Raw genomic sequence first — 15,994 nt, forward strand, 5'->3', positions numbered from 1 at the left:
GAGTACGTAGGGAACCCATATACCTACTTGTATGCTAAGTTTGGTGTTCCTTGGATCTATGGTTTGAGACCAGCAGCCTAATTAAGAAAAGGGACAAAATCTATGATATCTCTAATTTGATGTTGTCACTTCTTGTTGTTGTTGTTGGTGGTGGTGTAGCTGTTGTTTCTATTGCTGGTTGGAGAAAATGTGTTCTAAACATATTGAGGTTCTATAGAAGACTTTATACTCAAATTTCTCATAGTGGAACTTGTTTGTATTGGTTAGCGGTCCACAACTATGGTTTTTTCCTTCTCAAGTTGAGGAGGTTTTCCATGTAAGTCTTTGTATCACTTGTGCAAGTGATGATGATTATATTTTCGCTTATCGAAACTATCCTCAAAGTTCATCATAGGTTGTGGGTTATGTAGCTACCCCCTAAACGTATAGGTGTATTTTTCTAAACATTTTATGTTAAGGACATCATTTGTTTCATCCGGATATCTGCAATTTTGGTCCCTTAGTTTTACCTGAAGTATAAAACATTCTAAAACATGATATGAAATTATTATTCTATAAATTATATTTAAAAAGGTGTAAGTTGGAAATGGCAAAAGTCTTGGTTCTAAAATGAATGCTTGATTTCTTAAAGTTGCCTCCATTTTTGTAATTGTGACTATATCTCACGAGTTTGTTCTTTTCTAGGTACAAAATTGGTTGAATTCCTTTCTAGTCTGTGTTGTTGCAGTTGCACAATTTGGGGCATAGAAACAAAAAAAACCTCGAAGTATCAACATGGAAAAGTCAAACTTAAAAAGGAAGATCATTAAATCCAGGTAGCTCAACATCTTCCAAATACGTGTCTATCCTGGTATCAAGCGAGCACATATGAAGATGCATGGGTAGGTAGATGTGTGAGATAGCTAGATCTTTGGAAATCTCCCATTACGGTGAAAATGCCAAAATGTACATCACATAAAGTTTAATGAAAGAAGATATTTTTACGAGCTGTCTAAAAGACAATTTCGGTGGCACAAAATGATTTTTCACAAGACAATTTTTTTCTTTATTGTTAATACGACACTACATATATGTTTTTTATTTATAAAAAGTTTTAGGACATGTCATAGAGACAGATATGTACATGCTCAAAAATTAATTATTTTTAGAACCATTTTGAAGTAAGTTTTTTTTTTGAGAAATAGTACAAACGCAAGCGCTCATATACACGCGCATACACTCACCCCTATGACCGCACACACGCACACCCTACCCCTATGAGCACCTTCGGAAGACTGAACCGGTGGAATGGATCTTGAAATTGACGAAGTCACCACAGACGCCTCGCTGTCGACGGAAACATCGTCTCCCACTGAATAAATATTCCGTCTTTATGGGACACACAGATGTCAAACCTGAGATTTGAACTCTGGTGGGCTGGGGGTACAATCATCCTCCTAACCACCGAACCTCACCCATGAGCCAAAAATCATGTCGTAGATATATGGGTTTGGGGTTTCTGTTGTTATTAGAGAGAGAGTGGGCTCTCTGAACAAATTCTTCATCCCCCAAGTAGTACAAAATTCCAGTCAAAGAATCTCAAAAGAATCATATGCAAGTATCTACGCACAAAACTATCCGAACCAATCGATGATCGTCTGGAAACAGCGACAATCACGGGCAAAAAAATAAGTAGAGGGCCCAGCAACTGCGAGCCAAGTCCCAGAATTACAGTAGGCAATGGATGCTCACCGAGACTGATGCCGGGTAGAAGGCGACCTGCGCGCGGCCGCCGAGGACGTCGACGGCGGCCTCCTGGATGCCCGGGAGCCGCTTGACGGCCTTCTCCACGGAGCCGGCGCACGCGGTGCACGTCATCCCGGTCACCGCGAACACCGCCACCTTTTCCTCCTCCGCCACATTAATACTCGATCCCCCCGCGGCGGCCTCCAGATCGGCCCCGCTTCCTCCGTCATCACCAACGTCGACGGCGACGGCGGCCCTCGGGCGCCGCGGCATCGACGGGTACCGCGAGCGGAGCGAGAGTTGGCGGCTCATCTCGGAGCCGCTGCTGTGGAAGCATGAGAGGAAGAGGGTGCGAGTGGCCGCCGCCATTGGGAGCTAGCTAGCGCGACCGGATTTCCGACCAGTACTGACTACTGAGAGAGCTTCTGGGTCGCGGCTGGGTCACCAGATGGCTGAGGTTTTGTGCAAGAAAGTTGTTCGAGCATTGGCGATTTATAGGCTGGGAGCCAGCCCGGGGCAAAGCTGCTGACCTCGAATGTGTGGGCTCATGATGCTACTGGAAATCTGGAATTTCTAACGAATCGTTGAAACGGAAGAAAAATCGCCAGGTGATGAGGTCAGTAGCCAAGTGGATAATTCAGTTACTACTAAACTGTATTTTGGTAGAAAAATCAGCTTATCTTAACTAATTTTGTAATTGTGGGCTTGGGCCGCAAGCAAGCGTGGTTCGCTTTCATGGCTGTGGATTGGCTGGATGCCTAGTTTCTTAAGCGGGCTGCTGAGAGGACCTAAAAAGTCGTTAACATGAAGCCCATGCTCCTCCTCTGAAGAAGAAAATTTGAATATGGCACACCATGACAGAACATGGCATTCAAATTTGAATGTGTTGCTCTCAGTTCAGAGTTGTACACGTTCTCGGTCGGTTGCAAAAATACGCAAGCTTTGGATGATTGAACCGCATAATGATATTTCAATTCAAATTTGACTTCAAGTTGCTTGTGGCAGCAGCAATGGTACACATGCACGTCGTAGCCTCACAGGCACAGCCAAGCAAGGTCAGGTCAAATTTGAATTAAAGTATCCCAAAATTCTCGCTCTGGCCACGACAAATTCGACACCTATTTGCCATGGAGCTAGGCCAAACCAAAACACGACAGAGGAGAGCTGGTAAAAAATAACCTGGTGTAGTTTTCACATCGTCCCGAGTCCCGACATCAGCATGCAGGTTGTATGCCAGTGTTATTTTGCTCTGTGACCGGGCAAGAAATCCGGAGAAATCCACACCAACACAGAGCGTGGCATTCGAATTTTGAAACTCGTTCTTCACGTACACGGTCGGCTGCAAAAATACGCCAGGTTTTGATGATTGTCTCACCCACGCCAAGATAATATTTCAAATCAAATTTGACTTCGAATGGCTTGTGGTAGCGGCACTGATACGCACGTAGCCACAAAGCCAATCAATGCCAGGTCAAATCCGAATTAAAATTATCAAAATCTTCTCCTATGCCTGTGACAAATTCGACAACTATTTGTCTGGAGCTAAGCCAAATAAATCAAACTGCAGAGAGGACACACGAGACCTGGTAAAACTAACAAGGCCTTGTTTTCCCTCAAATTTTTGTTTTTTTAACCATGCGTTGTTTTCAAATCGCATGCAGGTTTTCGTGTCGAACTTAACTGCCTGATGTATGCCCGACTTATTTTACTCGTCAGGAAACCAAGATGTCAACTCCGGCATGATCTGGCGCCTACGTGTAGCACGATCTGCCCCCGGTGTCGCAGGAGCCAATCATGAAGCATCCCATGCATTTTGCACAGTCTCTCCTTTGCCCCCGCTGTTTGGTTGAAGAAATCTAGTGTATATACTTCATGATGCGAACACAAATACTTCATAAACACCGATCAAGGATGACGACCTGTCTCTTGGTTCACTGAATCTTCTCCAAAACGATTTGGTTCACTGAATCTTATTCATCGACACCTGGCTTGTGTTGGCACCTTTATTTTCATAGGAAGCCGATGTTGGCATCTCATTATCTGAACTTATCATGCTTGTTCTCGATGATGTTTTCTATGGGAATTTGAAAAGGATCCATATGGACGGATTCACAAAACTAATGAAGCAAAAGTTACCGCCGGTCATGAGGAGCATGACATCCGTATACGTTGGCTTCACCACTGTCTTCACCTGATGATAGAAATCAGTGCAGTATTGCAATGTTAGACGAGTGTCAGACAATGACAAGGTTCATCTTGAACGGAAACGGGTGAATTGATTTGAGTAACAACGTGCACACATAGCCTCAAAACCAAACAAAGTACGATCAAAATTTGAATACGGCTCCCGTCCTACCAAGAAAGACGAGAACATATCCGATAAAACACCACAATTCATGCACCAGCTGCACAACTGTATTTTGGGCCTTTGGATGTAAATCGAAGGGACATGGTCCAGGGATAAGGTGGTATGCTTTTTTTTTTTGAACTGGAACTCATCGATTCCATTAACTCGGCTCAGCAGACTCGCTGGCCACCAACACAAGTACATCATCTAGTACAGTTTCCGGCCACAATAGCCGATCAGCCATCTGATTAGCACCATACGCAGCTATCAGATGAGCCACCTTATTACATTCACGAGGCACATGCACCACACTTACATCTATAAAGCTTAACTGAAGAAACGATCAGATATCTCAGAAAATGAAACCCTCTGGCGCCAGATCATAGTCCATGCTCTGCAATGCCCGAACGAGGATCAGCGAGTCCGTCTCCAGAATGATCCTTCTCATCCCCCAATCTGCCGCAGCATGTTTTGCTTCCCATATCGCATGTGCCTCCATTTGTAGAGCACTGCACGCATGATGGACAGCTCTAGCACCCGACCCTCTGGCATCTCCCGTATTATCTCGGACAACGAATCCCCATCCTCCCTGGCGTGTCTCCGAATTAAAGGCTCCATCCGTATTGATGTTCAGCATTTCACCCTCCGGTTTCTGCCAGCGTTGACTCTGTTTTTGTGCAACTTCCTTCGGCCTGGTTCCACAGAATTGCAGGCACTCCGCTGCCAGTATCTCGCTTGTCTCCATACCGTCTCTGTCGAGAGGATCTTCCCCTCCTTATTTTGCTTGTTCCTTCTCTGCCACCATTGCCACAGCATACAGATGATCAAGACCCTCTTCTCATCATCTAGTAGCAGGATTTGCTGTATCACATCCTGTGCAGTCTCAAAGGTGCACAGCTGTTGATGAAACTCTGGCATACCCATCCTTTGCCACAAGTCCTTCATCTCCTTACACTTCAGAAACAGATGGCCACCGTCCTCATCCAGCCTTTGACGGCACACACACACGCCGTGTATCACATTCTATCCCACGTCGCTTGATGCTCATCATCAGTGGGAGGCTGTTATGGGCTAGTCTCCACACGAACTGTTTTATCTTAGGTAGGCAGGGCAGCTCCCAAATCTTCTTCCAGTGCATTTTCTCCTCTATCTGCGTCGATGATGAGTCTATATTTCTCTTCTTGATATATATTCTGTATGCTGACTTTACTGAGAATATCCCCTTTGGGTCAAAGTGCCAGGCCGGGGAGTCATTGAACTCTTCTCTAATTGGTGTGCTCAGGATTAAATTTGCATCCATCTCCCAAAAAATCTCCCTGACCAACACCTCATCCCATTGTCCCGTAGTTGGGTCAATGAGATCTTGTACCTTTGTCAGTAGGCATTGTCTCCGTGGTGTGATTGGTTCTCTACTGCCATCCCTTCCTATCCAAGGATCTGACCATATATTAATCGAGCCACCATCACCAATCCGCCAAATTAGGCCATCCTTCATCGGTGCAATTCCCTTCAATATGCTCCTCCATGAATATGAAATACCGGCTTGAGGGACTGCCTCCAGAATGGAAGTGGTAGGGTAGTATCTTGCCTTTAGCACACGAGCACATAGTGATTCAGGGTTGGTGAGCATTCTCCACCCAATGTTGAACCCATAGAGGTCTCTAAACCTAGTTCCCCTTCACTCTTCGGCTTCGTTAGTGTCTCCCATTTCAGCCAATGAACCTTATTTTCTTTATCATGTTGTGCCCACCAAAACCGACATATCATCATACTCATCTCATCACATAATGTTTTTGTCAAGTCAAAGCATGACATTGCAAAAGTGGGTATTGCTTGAGCACAGGCCTTGATTAGAATATCCTTCCCCATCCTTGATAACATCCTCTCCTTCCACCCCTGGATTCTTTTCCAAATCCTATCCTTGAGATACTCAAAAGTTTTTTGTTCTTGATCATCTCACATAGACTGGTAGTCCAAGATACTTCTCCGTCATTGCCTCCGCTCTTATTCCTAATTTGGCCAACACTTGCCTTTTATTTCTCCCCTTGTGTTTTCACTGAACATTACTGAAGATTTTTCAAAGTTGACAATTTGCCCCGAGCACACCTCATATAGTTGTAGTACATGTTGCAGGGACTTGGAACTCTCCCGATTAGCTTTGATAAGCACCAACGAGTCGTCTGCAAACAACAAGTCGTCCGCCACGAGAGGTGAAGCTCTGGTGAGTGCACGGTGGTGGCGCTCTCAGTGATGGACACGTGCAATGGGCTGGCGAAATGATGTGGCGGCACGGCGATCGCCGGCGACCATCGGGGCAGGCCCGATCTAGGCAGCGCCCTAACTTGATCTGGGTCGCACGGGTCGCGGCTGTTGCATGTATCTCGTCGAACCTGTGAGTGATGGATGGCTTTCCGGCCACGGTGGGCACCGCGTTGCTCATATTTCACTGGTGCCCCTGTCGGTACTGCGGTGACCCAGCATACCACTTCATGCTGTAGTATACAAGTCGTTGATATGAAATTCATGAAGGGGCTTCTTTACAAATATCACATCCCTCAGAGTGGTACAACAGAAACATTGCAGGTCATAAAACTCCAGATTATATTACAAACAAAGTCTTAACAAGTTGGTATTCTCACAGGTCCGGTGAGAACACCCTACGATATTACTTAAGTATCACTACAACTCAAACTAAGTAGACATAACGAGCTCAGCAACTTATTTAGGTAAGTCACTATACTGCTCGGCACTGAGATGTCTAATGTAAGTCTCTACTCTTCTGCCTCTGCGTTGTCAACTCCGTAGACTATCCCATAGTCCACGCCTTCAAATCCTCCTGAAAGATCGGGCTCTTCGTAGAGCAACTCATAGCCCCCTTCTGGTGCTCCGGTGTAGGCCTCCTCTTCATGATCACAATCTAGCAAGGGTGTCGAAAGAATGTGAGTACAGAGGTACTCAGCAAGTTCAAAAGAGAAAAGGTGTATGAGGCACTAGCTACGACCGTTGATCAGAAAATCTCAGGTCAATGCATGTTTCGCAAACATTTCTTCAAAAGGTTTATTTTATTTTGAAAATGATGTCCGCCAGTCTTCACAGGTTGACCAGAACTTCACGGAGTTCCTTTCCTGCCGCGTTCATAGTTCCGTTTCCGGAACTCGGAGTGACATGCCACAATTTGATACTCTGCAGAGGTGCGTTACTTTTCCCATAAGAGAACTTATCCTTGTTGCCAACCGGGCGTACTTTCCCGTCCACACTTCCTTGGTTAACGCGGTATGTACAGCGCTAGAATCACTAGACGGCGTTGGTGATTAGTCCTAGATGAGTAGAACCCTTGCAATGGAACCTCCACCATCAACACATACCATGATTCCATTGCCCACCACATAGTCATATTCATAATTGGAAAAGTAACATTTTATTTTCCATGCAAGAGTGATAAGTATATAGCTTTGCAAGTAAATTGATAGAAAATAATCAATATGACATGAGTAAGGTTGAACTTGCCTGGAGACTGCGAGATAGTGCAGTTCGAAGGTTTGGATGGAACCTGGACCTCGGGTTCTGAAAAGAAGCATCATTGTCCGATAAGGACAATGTTATAAAATCCAAATGATGCATGCATGAGTGATTTCTTTTTTATGTTGAATCCCTTTCCCCGGATTACTTATTAAGATTTGGGTAAAAGTTTTATTTGAATATTTATGCCTTAGGCGGTAATTTATAATCTCTTAAGACTATTATTATATGGTTTTCTTTTTAAAAGAAAAGATTTAAGAATAATGTAATTTTCCTTTGGAAAATATTTACCTTAAATGAAAAGGATTTTAGAATAATATAATTTTTCTCTTTTTGGAAAATATTGGATTTAGAAAATATTTAAGTCATTTGGAATTTTCCTTGATTTTTATATCCAAGGAAAAATTCAAATCTTAATTTTCCAATTCAAAATTCTTTAATTTTAAATTCTCATTGTTCATTGCATTTTATATTTTATTTTGATTAACGAATAATTTCTATGAATTATTCATATTTTCTTGAATTTTTGGAGTTTTTTAGGATTTATTTACAATTTTTTAAGTGAAGTATTTGAATTTAAATTTGAATTGGTTTAAAACCTAATGAAAAAGACTAATATACCCCTCTGGGCCCACTAGTCATCCCATTAGGGTTGAACCAGACCGGTTCGGTCCGAACCGACCGAGTCGGCCCACACTCTCTCTCTCACGCGCTCGACCTAACCCTAACCCTAGGCTCTGGCGATTCCCGTGGCGATGGTGTCGCCGCCACAGTGGCCGCCACGCTCCGACTCACTCCGACTCACTCCGACCGTCTCTAACCTCGCTACCGGTCGCGTTCAATTCCCCTCGTGACGCTCCATCGATCTATCTGTGTGGACTTGTCGCTCGCTTCCTCCTGCTCCAGATTACCTCCGTGCTGGATCTGGAGATGAATCGCCTCTGTCAATTTGGGATCATCGGCGAGATGCAGCCACCGCCTTCGACGCTCTCGTATACCTGGGGATTGGCCTGGCGCGGGCGATGATGTGGCCTCGCCTGTGCCGTCGTCTCCAGGTTCTTGTGCTTGTAGTGGGGATTAGTTCGTCGGCGTAACGCCGACGCTTACCCTGGATTCGCAGCTGCTGCGGACGCGCGAGCATTGCCTTTCCATGCCATGGCTTCTGCTTCGAGGCGCAAGTAAGTTCCCCTTCTTCTCCTCTCTCTCTCTCTCTCTCTGGTCACTTCAGTACCCTCCATGCTTTTGTTGTTCCCCTTTCCTTCTCCTTGGTCCCTGATGATCCTTGGATCATACATGATTGCTCCTCCTGATGCTCTTGCATCCACTTCTATCTATCTGGCTTGCTCTGGCCAGAATTTCCATTGCTGGCCACTAGCCATGCTTGAGCCAGTGTTGTGCTGCTCCATTGCTACTGTTTCTGCTCCACTGCTACTGCAACTATGTGTATTACTTGTTCCTACTGCTTGCTATGCAACTGGTGTTCCTATACACACCAATTACTTGTACTGGCATGCTATGATTCATACATATAATTGCTTGCTAGGTTATATAGCTCACGTGGTTCCTTCTGGAGCCAGTGATGCTCTTGGTTGCCTTGTGATCCAATAGCTAGGCTCTAGTATTGCTTGGCTGATGCTCTAGCCATTGGCTAAGCTTCCCAAAGACTTGCTGGTTGCTAAATGGTTCACTTGTGATGCCTACTTGTGTGTGATCATCTACATAAGTGCCTTGTGGTGCTAATGGTGATTTACCAGTGACTCTAGTGCATATCATGTGAATGGTTAAGCTACTTTTGCTTGTAGTATTCACCTGGTAATATAGTTTTGGTAGCCCAGTGTGCTTTACTGAAGTATTTGCTTCAGTAAACCATCTTGTGCATGTCATGATGTTGCCTTGTGTTGATTTTTGTCAGTTACACTTGATGAACCATGTGTTGGTAATGATTCATCTGATTTAGCAGTTGATTATATCAATTCCATGATGCTTTGGAATGAATTTACTTGTCTGAACCATGTTGGTAATGAAGACAAACTTGCATGTGTGGCTTGTTTGCTTGTTGGACTTGTGTTGTGACTTCAGTAGCTTGCTACTGATCTTGGTTGCATCTAATTTGGCTATCTGGTGGGTTTTATGAAAAATAATAACAATATCCACAGTTGGGAATCATCTCTATGAATGCCATGTGGATCCTTTGATGAAAATTAGGTTTTTACTGATGGTTTAATACACAAAATGGTGCTAGGTAACTAGTTGGCCACTGTTCTGGTTGTTCCAGTATCTTGGATGGCTAGTACTTGATTTACTTATGCATATACAGTATCTAGATCACTAGCTCTTGGCCTGGCCTCTTCCTTCCTAGCATCGTGATGACATACCCTGTGGAGCATCTGCTCCACACCAAGTGTGTGTATGAGCATGCTTATGATGGATTTGATCATGGGATCAATCCATGTATGATTTATACCTTGTTCCAGCTCCTAGATGGTTACTTTGTGTTGATGCAGTGCTTCTGGCTTGTTGATCTGATCAACTGCCCTTCACCTCCTAGCTCCTGGATGGTCTTGCCCTAGGTCACCATGATCTATGGGTTGGTTTACTGGATGAACTATGTGAATACACTACTGGTGTGTTCTTGCTGTTGTTCTTGCTGTTCTGGATGTTTCATCCCTATCACTAAGCTAATGTGTTGTTTATAGCACAGAGTGGTGCTCTCCTTGGTCGACAGCACCCATGTGGCTGGGTGCTGTGGTGTCTAGCCTCTGTTTCACCATGCTCATGATTGAGAAAAGATCTTGAGCCTCTCCTTTGGCTTTGGTTGGGACTTGATCCCCCTGCCAAGGCTTATCTGATGGTTTTCTTCTTTTTTTACTGACCAAGTGTCATTGACACTTGTTACTGGAAAAACTAGTTTCTATTGTTTCTTCTTATGCAGGTTTTAATTTGAACAAGACTTGGAGAAGATCAAATGAAGATCTTTTGAAGATTTTAGTATAGGAATTATTCAATATTGTAATCTTCTTATTTATCTTCTTATTTCTATTTTATATTAATTCCAATTCTTGTAATATGAAAAGAATTTTGTAGTGACAATGTATTATGTGTATGAAAGCAATAAAGCTCAAGGTTTTATTTATGAGCTTGTTGTAATATTTATATTTCATTTATGAATTGTGTTGTATTAATGTGACATTGTATTTGAGTTATAAGTTATGAATTCAATTGAGTTGTTTACTTCTTTCAAATTTGTTTGAAATTAAAATTCAAATGCCAAATCAAATGCCTCTCCAAAACCCTAGTTTCAAAAGAGGTGACGTCGAAATTTATAGCACTCTCTTTACTCTAACCCTAATAGCAACGAGAGAGAAACCTCGATCACTCTTAGGTTTTATGCAATTAAGCGCGAAAATGTTCCCCGTTTTGCGATGAAATGCACATCCCATTTCTAAATCTACCACTCGTTTGTCCTATTTTCAGGGATATTACAGGTATCTACTGCGATGGAGGTTTTGAACCTCCTTTGTCGTCGTTGGGAGGCGGACGGTAGCACCTGGTATGTTCATCTGCATCGAAATATAAAGGTTGTGGTCCTTGGGTTCCTTTCGCGTCAATACAAAAATCTACTGGATGCTTGTCCTCCTTGATCTTCCTAGAGTGTTGAGTTTCGAAAGGCTCCGCCGGCCAACTCTTTTGGGCGACTCATGGCTGCAGATTGCTGGATCGGATGAGATTCGTTCATGCGTTCACATGTTTCTTTCGACTATTTGGTTTTAGGAGGGAGTGACACGAAGCTCTGCTATCTATTTCACTCATAGGACATGTCTTATTGGTTCCATGGTGAAGTGAGAGGTGGAGAATGCATGGTAGTAAAGTTTTGAGGACTAGTGCTGGTGGTTCGAGGCTTTGCGTTGATGGTGAACATGCTTGGTGTTTTGGGCTTCATAGTAGCGGCATGCGAGTTGGTGTCAACACAGGAGAAGTTCAATGTCCTACCTTTCAGGGTGAAAATCCAAGGTCTGACCTTAACTGGTTGTGCATGGTTATGGCTTTGTTGAAGGTATTTTTTTTAGAGCGGGGACTTTCTTCAGGGTGAAAACAAAAGATCTATGATTGGGCGACGATGGCAATTGTATATTGTTTTCTTTTTAGAGGCGTCGCTTTTGGAGAACTCTGACTTCAGATATTGTCATGGTGGTGTTTGTGTTGCTGTAAGGATTGAAATACTATAGCGGGACTTTTCCTTTTTAAGTTCTTTCTTTTCTCGGCTATGTACATCCGTACTACCGTTCGGTTATGACATTGTTGCGGAGGCTTGGTATAATTGATATATGCATCATATTAATATACTCCCTTTATTAAAAATAAAAAAGTGTGTCTTGTATAGCACACAGGAGCTCAGGTGACCCAAGTTTCTCTCTATATCTTATTATTCTCCCTACAAATTATTTCTGGATTGGGGATCTCCACTGGGATATTGTAGTCTAGAGATAAGGGGATTGCGTGAGATGGTATTGGGATTGGGATCTCATTAGTTCTCAGATTTTTCATGGGAGCTCCAAGCTCATGAGATAATTAGATTTATTGAACTAGAATTGGTTTACTTTGAGGGAGCCGAAGGATGGGACGAGATACGAGAAACACAGATGTCTCAGCAGTGGATCCTAACCTACAGCGGTACACGAGAGGCAAGAGGAAGACGATGGGATTGAGAAGATTTTTTCGTGAGATTTGACGACACTAAAAGGTTCGCTTTGTGAAATCTACCAGCAGTCCACTTATTGTTTGATCTGGTACCCTCATTTTCCATCCAAAGGCTCGCAAACCATGGGTGCAGTTGGTGCATAGATTGACTTGTTTCACCATATACGTTCTCACCTGGAAAGACTTCTCTCAAACACACGTTTCAAATTCCACGACGATTAATTTGTTCCAGCTTAAGAAATAAATTAATCAAACGACTAATTGAATTGGATTAAGCAAAGCATGTGGTTGTGCCTAGCTAAGCTTTTACATGGTGATGCATTTTGCTTTCCAGAGCGTCTTGCCCCTTTTGTTAAACGTTGACCAACGGGGGAATGATCCCCTTAGCTATACGTTGTTAGGTAGGATGAGACTCTCCCTGCGGATGGACGCTAGGATGATAATCCGATTTAAAGTCCGCTCCTCCCTGTGAAATTACCGCGAGACATGTAAGATAGTAGTCCTTTACTTGTAGAGGAGCTGCCATCCATTCTATGTTCTATGTGAGGCAGTATTCTCAAAAAAGCACGAGCTGTTTGAGACCCTTTAAAACAATTCAGTGAAAACTCTCCATGATGGCGGAGACAAGATTTTTTTAAAGCATACTTATCTTTTGTTTTTAAAATTTACAAATTCATATTGAAATCTCCTATTTTTGCTTACCAAACAAACAACACGCAACAACGCTATCCGGAGTCAATCCATGCAGACGACCACAGTGCAAGGGAATCATCTAATGTAGCCCTCCATGACTTTGAGACACTATGGGAACGAGTCGGGTACCCCGGAGGTCGGGGCTAGACAAACCCAGATCTCCATCTGGCATAAGTCTAACCTAGATCTCTAGAGCCTACAGGGTAAAAATCGGTAACACAACAGTAACTTTATGACTCAAAGAGTAATACAACCTCATAACTGAGCAAGGAACCAAAGTATTACAAGCAGAGGTCACTGACCTGACATTTCATCAATCAACAGAAGCGAAGTTATGCTATTCTAAATAGCAAGATAGAAAAATCCTAAGAGGCCAGGAGCATAGCGGTGACGTCCCAACCCATAGATTTCAGGCTGCTACCTGAGAATCCCAAGCTACTCGTCGATGTCGACCTAGAAACCACCATTTGTTGGAGCGACTTCGTCTGAAATAAAGCATGCAAAGCTGAGTACATGCAGGGGCGAAGCTCCCAGTAGGGCAAGGTAGGGAAGCCGCCCTACCTTGGTTTTTGGTGAATACACTTTGATGCGCGTGGTTTTTCTGCAAATTTTGAGTGGTCATACATCAAAAACGGACTCCGTATGAAAAAATTATGCTTGTTTCAGTGAAGATTGCGCAAAATGAAAACACAGACTATTTACCTCCAAATGTAGACTCATATTCTAAGTTCAATGTGAATAACATTGCTTTATTACAAAGATTTATCATTAACTGACCTTAGTATGTATAAGGTAAACTAGAGTTATTCACTATTTGTGAAGGAGATATGCCCTAGAGGCAATAATAAAGTGGTTATTATTTATATCTTTATGTTTATGATAAATGTTTATATATCATGCTATAATTGTATTAACCGAAACATTAGTACATGTGTGATATGTAGAAAACAAGAAGTCCTTAGTATGCCTCTTAAACTAGCTTGTTGATTAATGGATGATTAGTTTCATAATCATGAACATTGGATGTTATTAATAACAAGGTTATATCATTATATGAATGATGTAATGGACACACCCAATTAAGCGTAGCATAAGATCTCGTCATTAAGTTATTTGCTATAAGTTTTCGATACATAGTTACCTAGTCCTTATGACCATGAGATCATGTAAATCACTTATACCGGAAAGGTACTTTGATTACATCAAACGCCACTCGCGTAAATGGGTGGTTATAAAGGTGGGATTAAGTATCCGGAAAGTATGAGTTGAGGCATATGGATCAACAATGGGATTTGTCCATCCCGATGACGGATAGATATACTCCGGGCCCTCTCGGTGGAATGTCGTCTAATGTCTTGCAAGCATATGAATAAGTTCATAAGAGACCACATACCACGGTACGAGTAAAGAGTACTTGTCGGAGACGAGGTTGAACGAGGTATAGAGTGATACCGATGATCAAACCTCGGACAAGTAAAAATATCGCGTGACAAAGGGAATTGGTATCGTATGTGAATGGTTCATTCGATCACTGAAGTCATCGTTGAATATGTGGGAGCCATTATGGATCCCCAGATCCCGCTATTGGTTATTGATCGGAGTGAGTACTCAACCATGTCCGCATAGTTCACGAACCGTAGGGTGACACACTTAAAGTTGGATGTTGAAATGGTAGAACTTGAATATGGAATGGAGTTCGAATATTTGTTCGGAGTCCCGATGAGATCCCGGACATCACGAGGAGTTCCGGAATGGTCCGAGAATAAGATTCATATATAGGAAGTCATATTCCAAGTTTGGAAATGATCCGGTGTATTTATGGCAGGTTCTAGAAGGTTCTAGAAAAGTCCGAAGAAATCACCATGGAAAGTAGAGTCCCGGAGGGACTCCACCTTGCATGGCCAGCCAACCCTAAAGGGGAGGAGTCCAAGGTGGACTCCCCTAGGGTGGCCGGCCAACCCCCCTCATGGAAGGGGAATCCCACCCCAAGTGGGATTCCCACCTTGGGTAGGTTTCCCTACATATGGGAGGTTTCATTGTTGGGGTCTTATTCGAAGACTTGGATACCAACACTTGGGGATTTCCACCTATATAATGAGGAGGAGAGGGAGGGGGTGCCCACTCTTGGCCGCACCACCTAGGGCTGCCCTTGGCCGGCGCCCCTAGCCTCCCCTCTCTCCCCAAACCCTAGCGGTATCTCTCCTCCACCACATCCCGCACGCTTAAGCGAAGCTCCGCCGGATTTCTCCACCACCACCGACACCACGCCGTCGTGCTGTCGGATTCAAGAGGAGCTACTACTTCCGCTGCCCGCCGGAACGGGGAGGTGGACGTCGTCTTCATCAACAACCGAACGTGTGACCGAGTACGGAGGTGCCGCCCGTTCGTGGCGCCGAAGCGATCGTGATCAAGATCTTCTACGCGCTTTTGCAAGCGGCAAGTGAACGTCTACCGCAGCAACAAGAGCCTCATCTTGTAGGCTTTGGAATCTCTTCAAGGGTGAGACTCGATATCCCCTCGTTGCTACCGTCTTCTAGATTGCATCTTGGCTTGGATTGCGTGTTCGCGGTAGGAAATTTTTTGTTTTCTATGCAACGTTATCCTACAGTGGTATCAGAGCCGTGTCTATGCATAGATGGTTGCACGAGTAGAACACAATGGTTTTGTGGGCGTTGATGCTCTTGTTGTCTTTAGTTTGAGTACTTTGCATCTTTGTGGCATAGTGGGATGAAGCGGCTCGGGCTAACTTTACATGACCGCGTTCATGAGACTTGCTCCTCGTTCGACATGCAACTTGTATTGCATAAGAGGCTTTGCGGGTGTATCACTACAAGAAAAGTTCTGATAGACAACGTCTCAAAATCGTCCGCTAAGGGGTATTTTTCGTCGCCTATGGGCCTAACCCGACGCTATGGGGTATTTTTTCGTCGCCTATGGGCCTAACCGACGATATGGGTTGCATTTGTCAGAGCTGCGTCGGGCAAAGTCCTACGACGATTTTTTTCGGTCCGT

At 43.7% G+C, this 15,994-nt stretch overlaps 1 protein-coding gene across 1 annotated transcript; it reads right to left on the bottom strand.

Moving 5' to 3' along the window:
* Positions 1-1,707: 1,707 nt before the first annotated feature.
* LOC124671647 (copper-transporting ATPase HMA5-like) lies at positions 1,708-2,094 on the bottom strand. Its single transcript, XM_047207995.1, has one exon. The coding sequence runs from the start codon at positions 2,092-2,094 to the stop codon at positions 1,708-1,710; it is 387 nt and encodes a 128-aa protein (XP_047063951.1).
* Between the last annotated feature and the right edge of the window lie 13,900 nt (positions 2,095-15,994).

This window comes from Lolium rigidum, chromosome 7 (genome assembly GCF_022539505.1).
Source record: "Lolium rigidum isolate FL_2022 chromosome 7, APGP_CSIRO_Lrig_0.1, whole genome shotgun sequence".
Lineage (NCBI taxonomy): Eukaryota > Viridiplantae > Streptophyta > Magnoliopsida > Poales > Poaceae > Lolium > Lolium rigidum.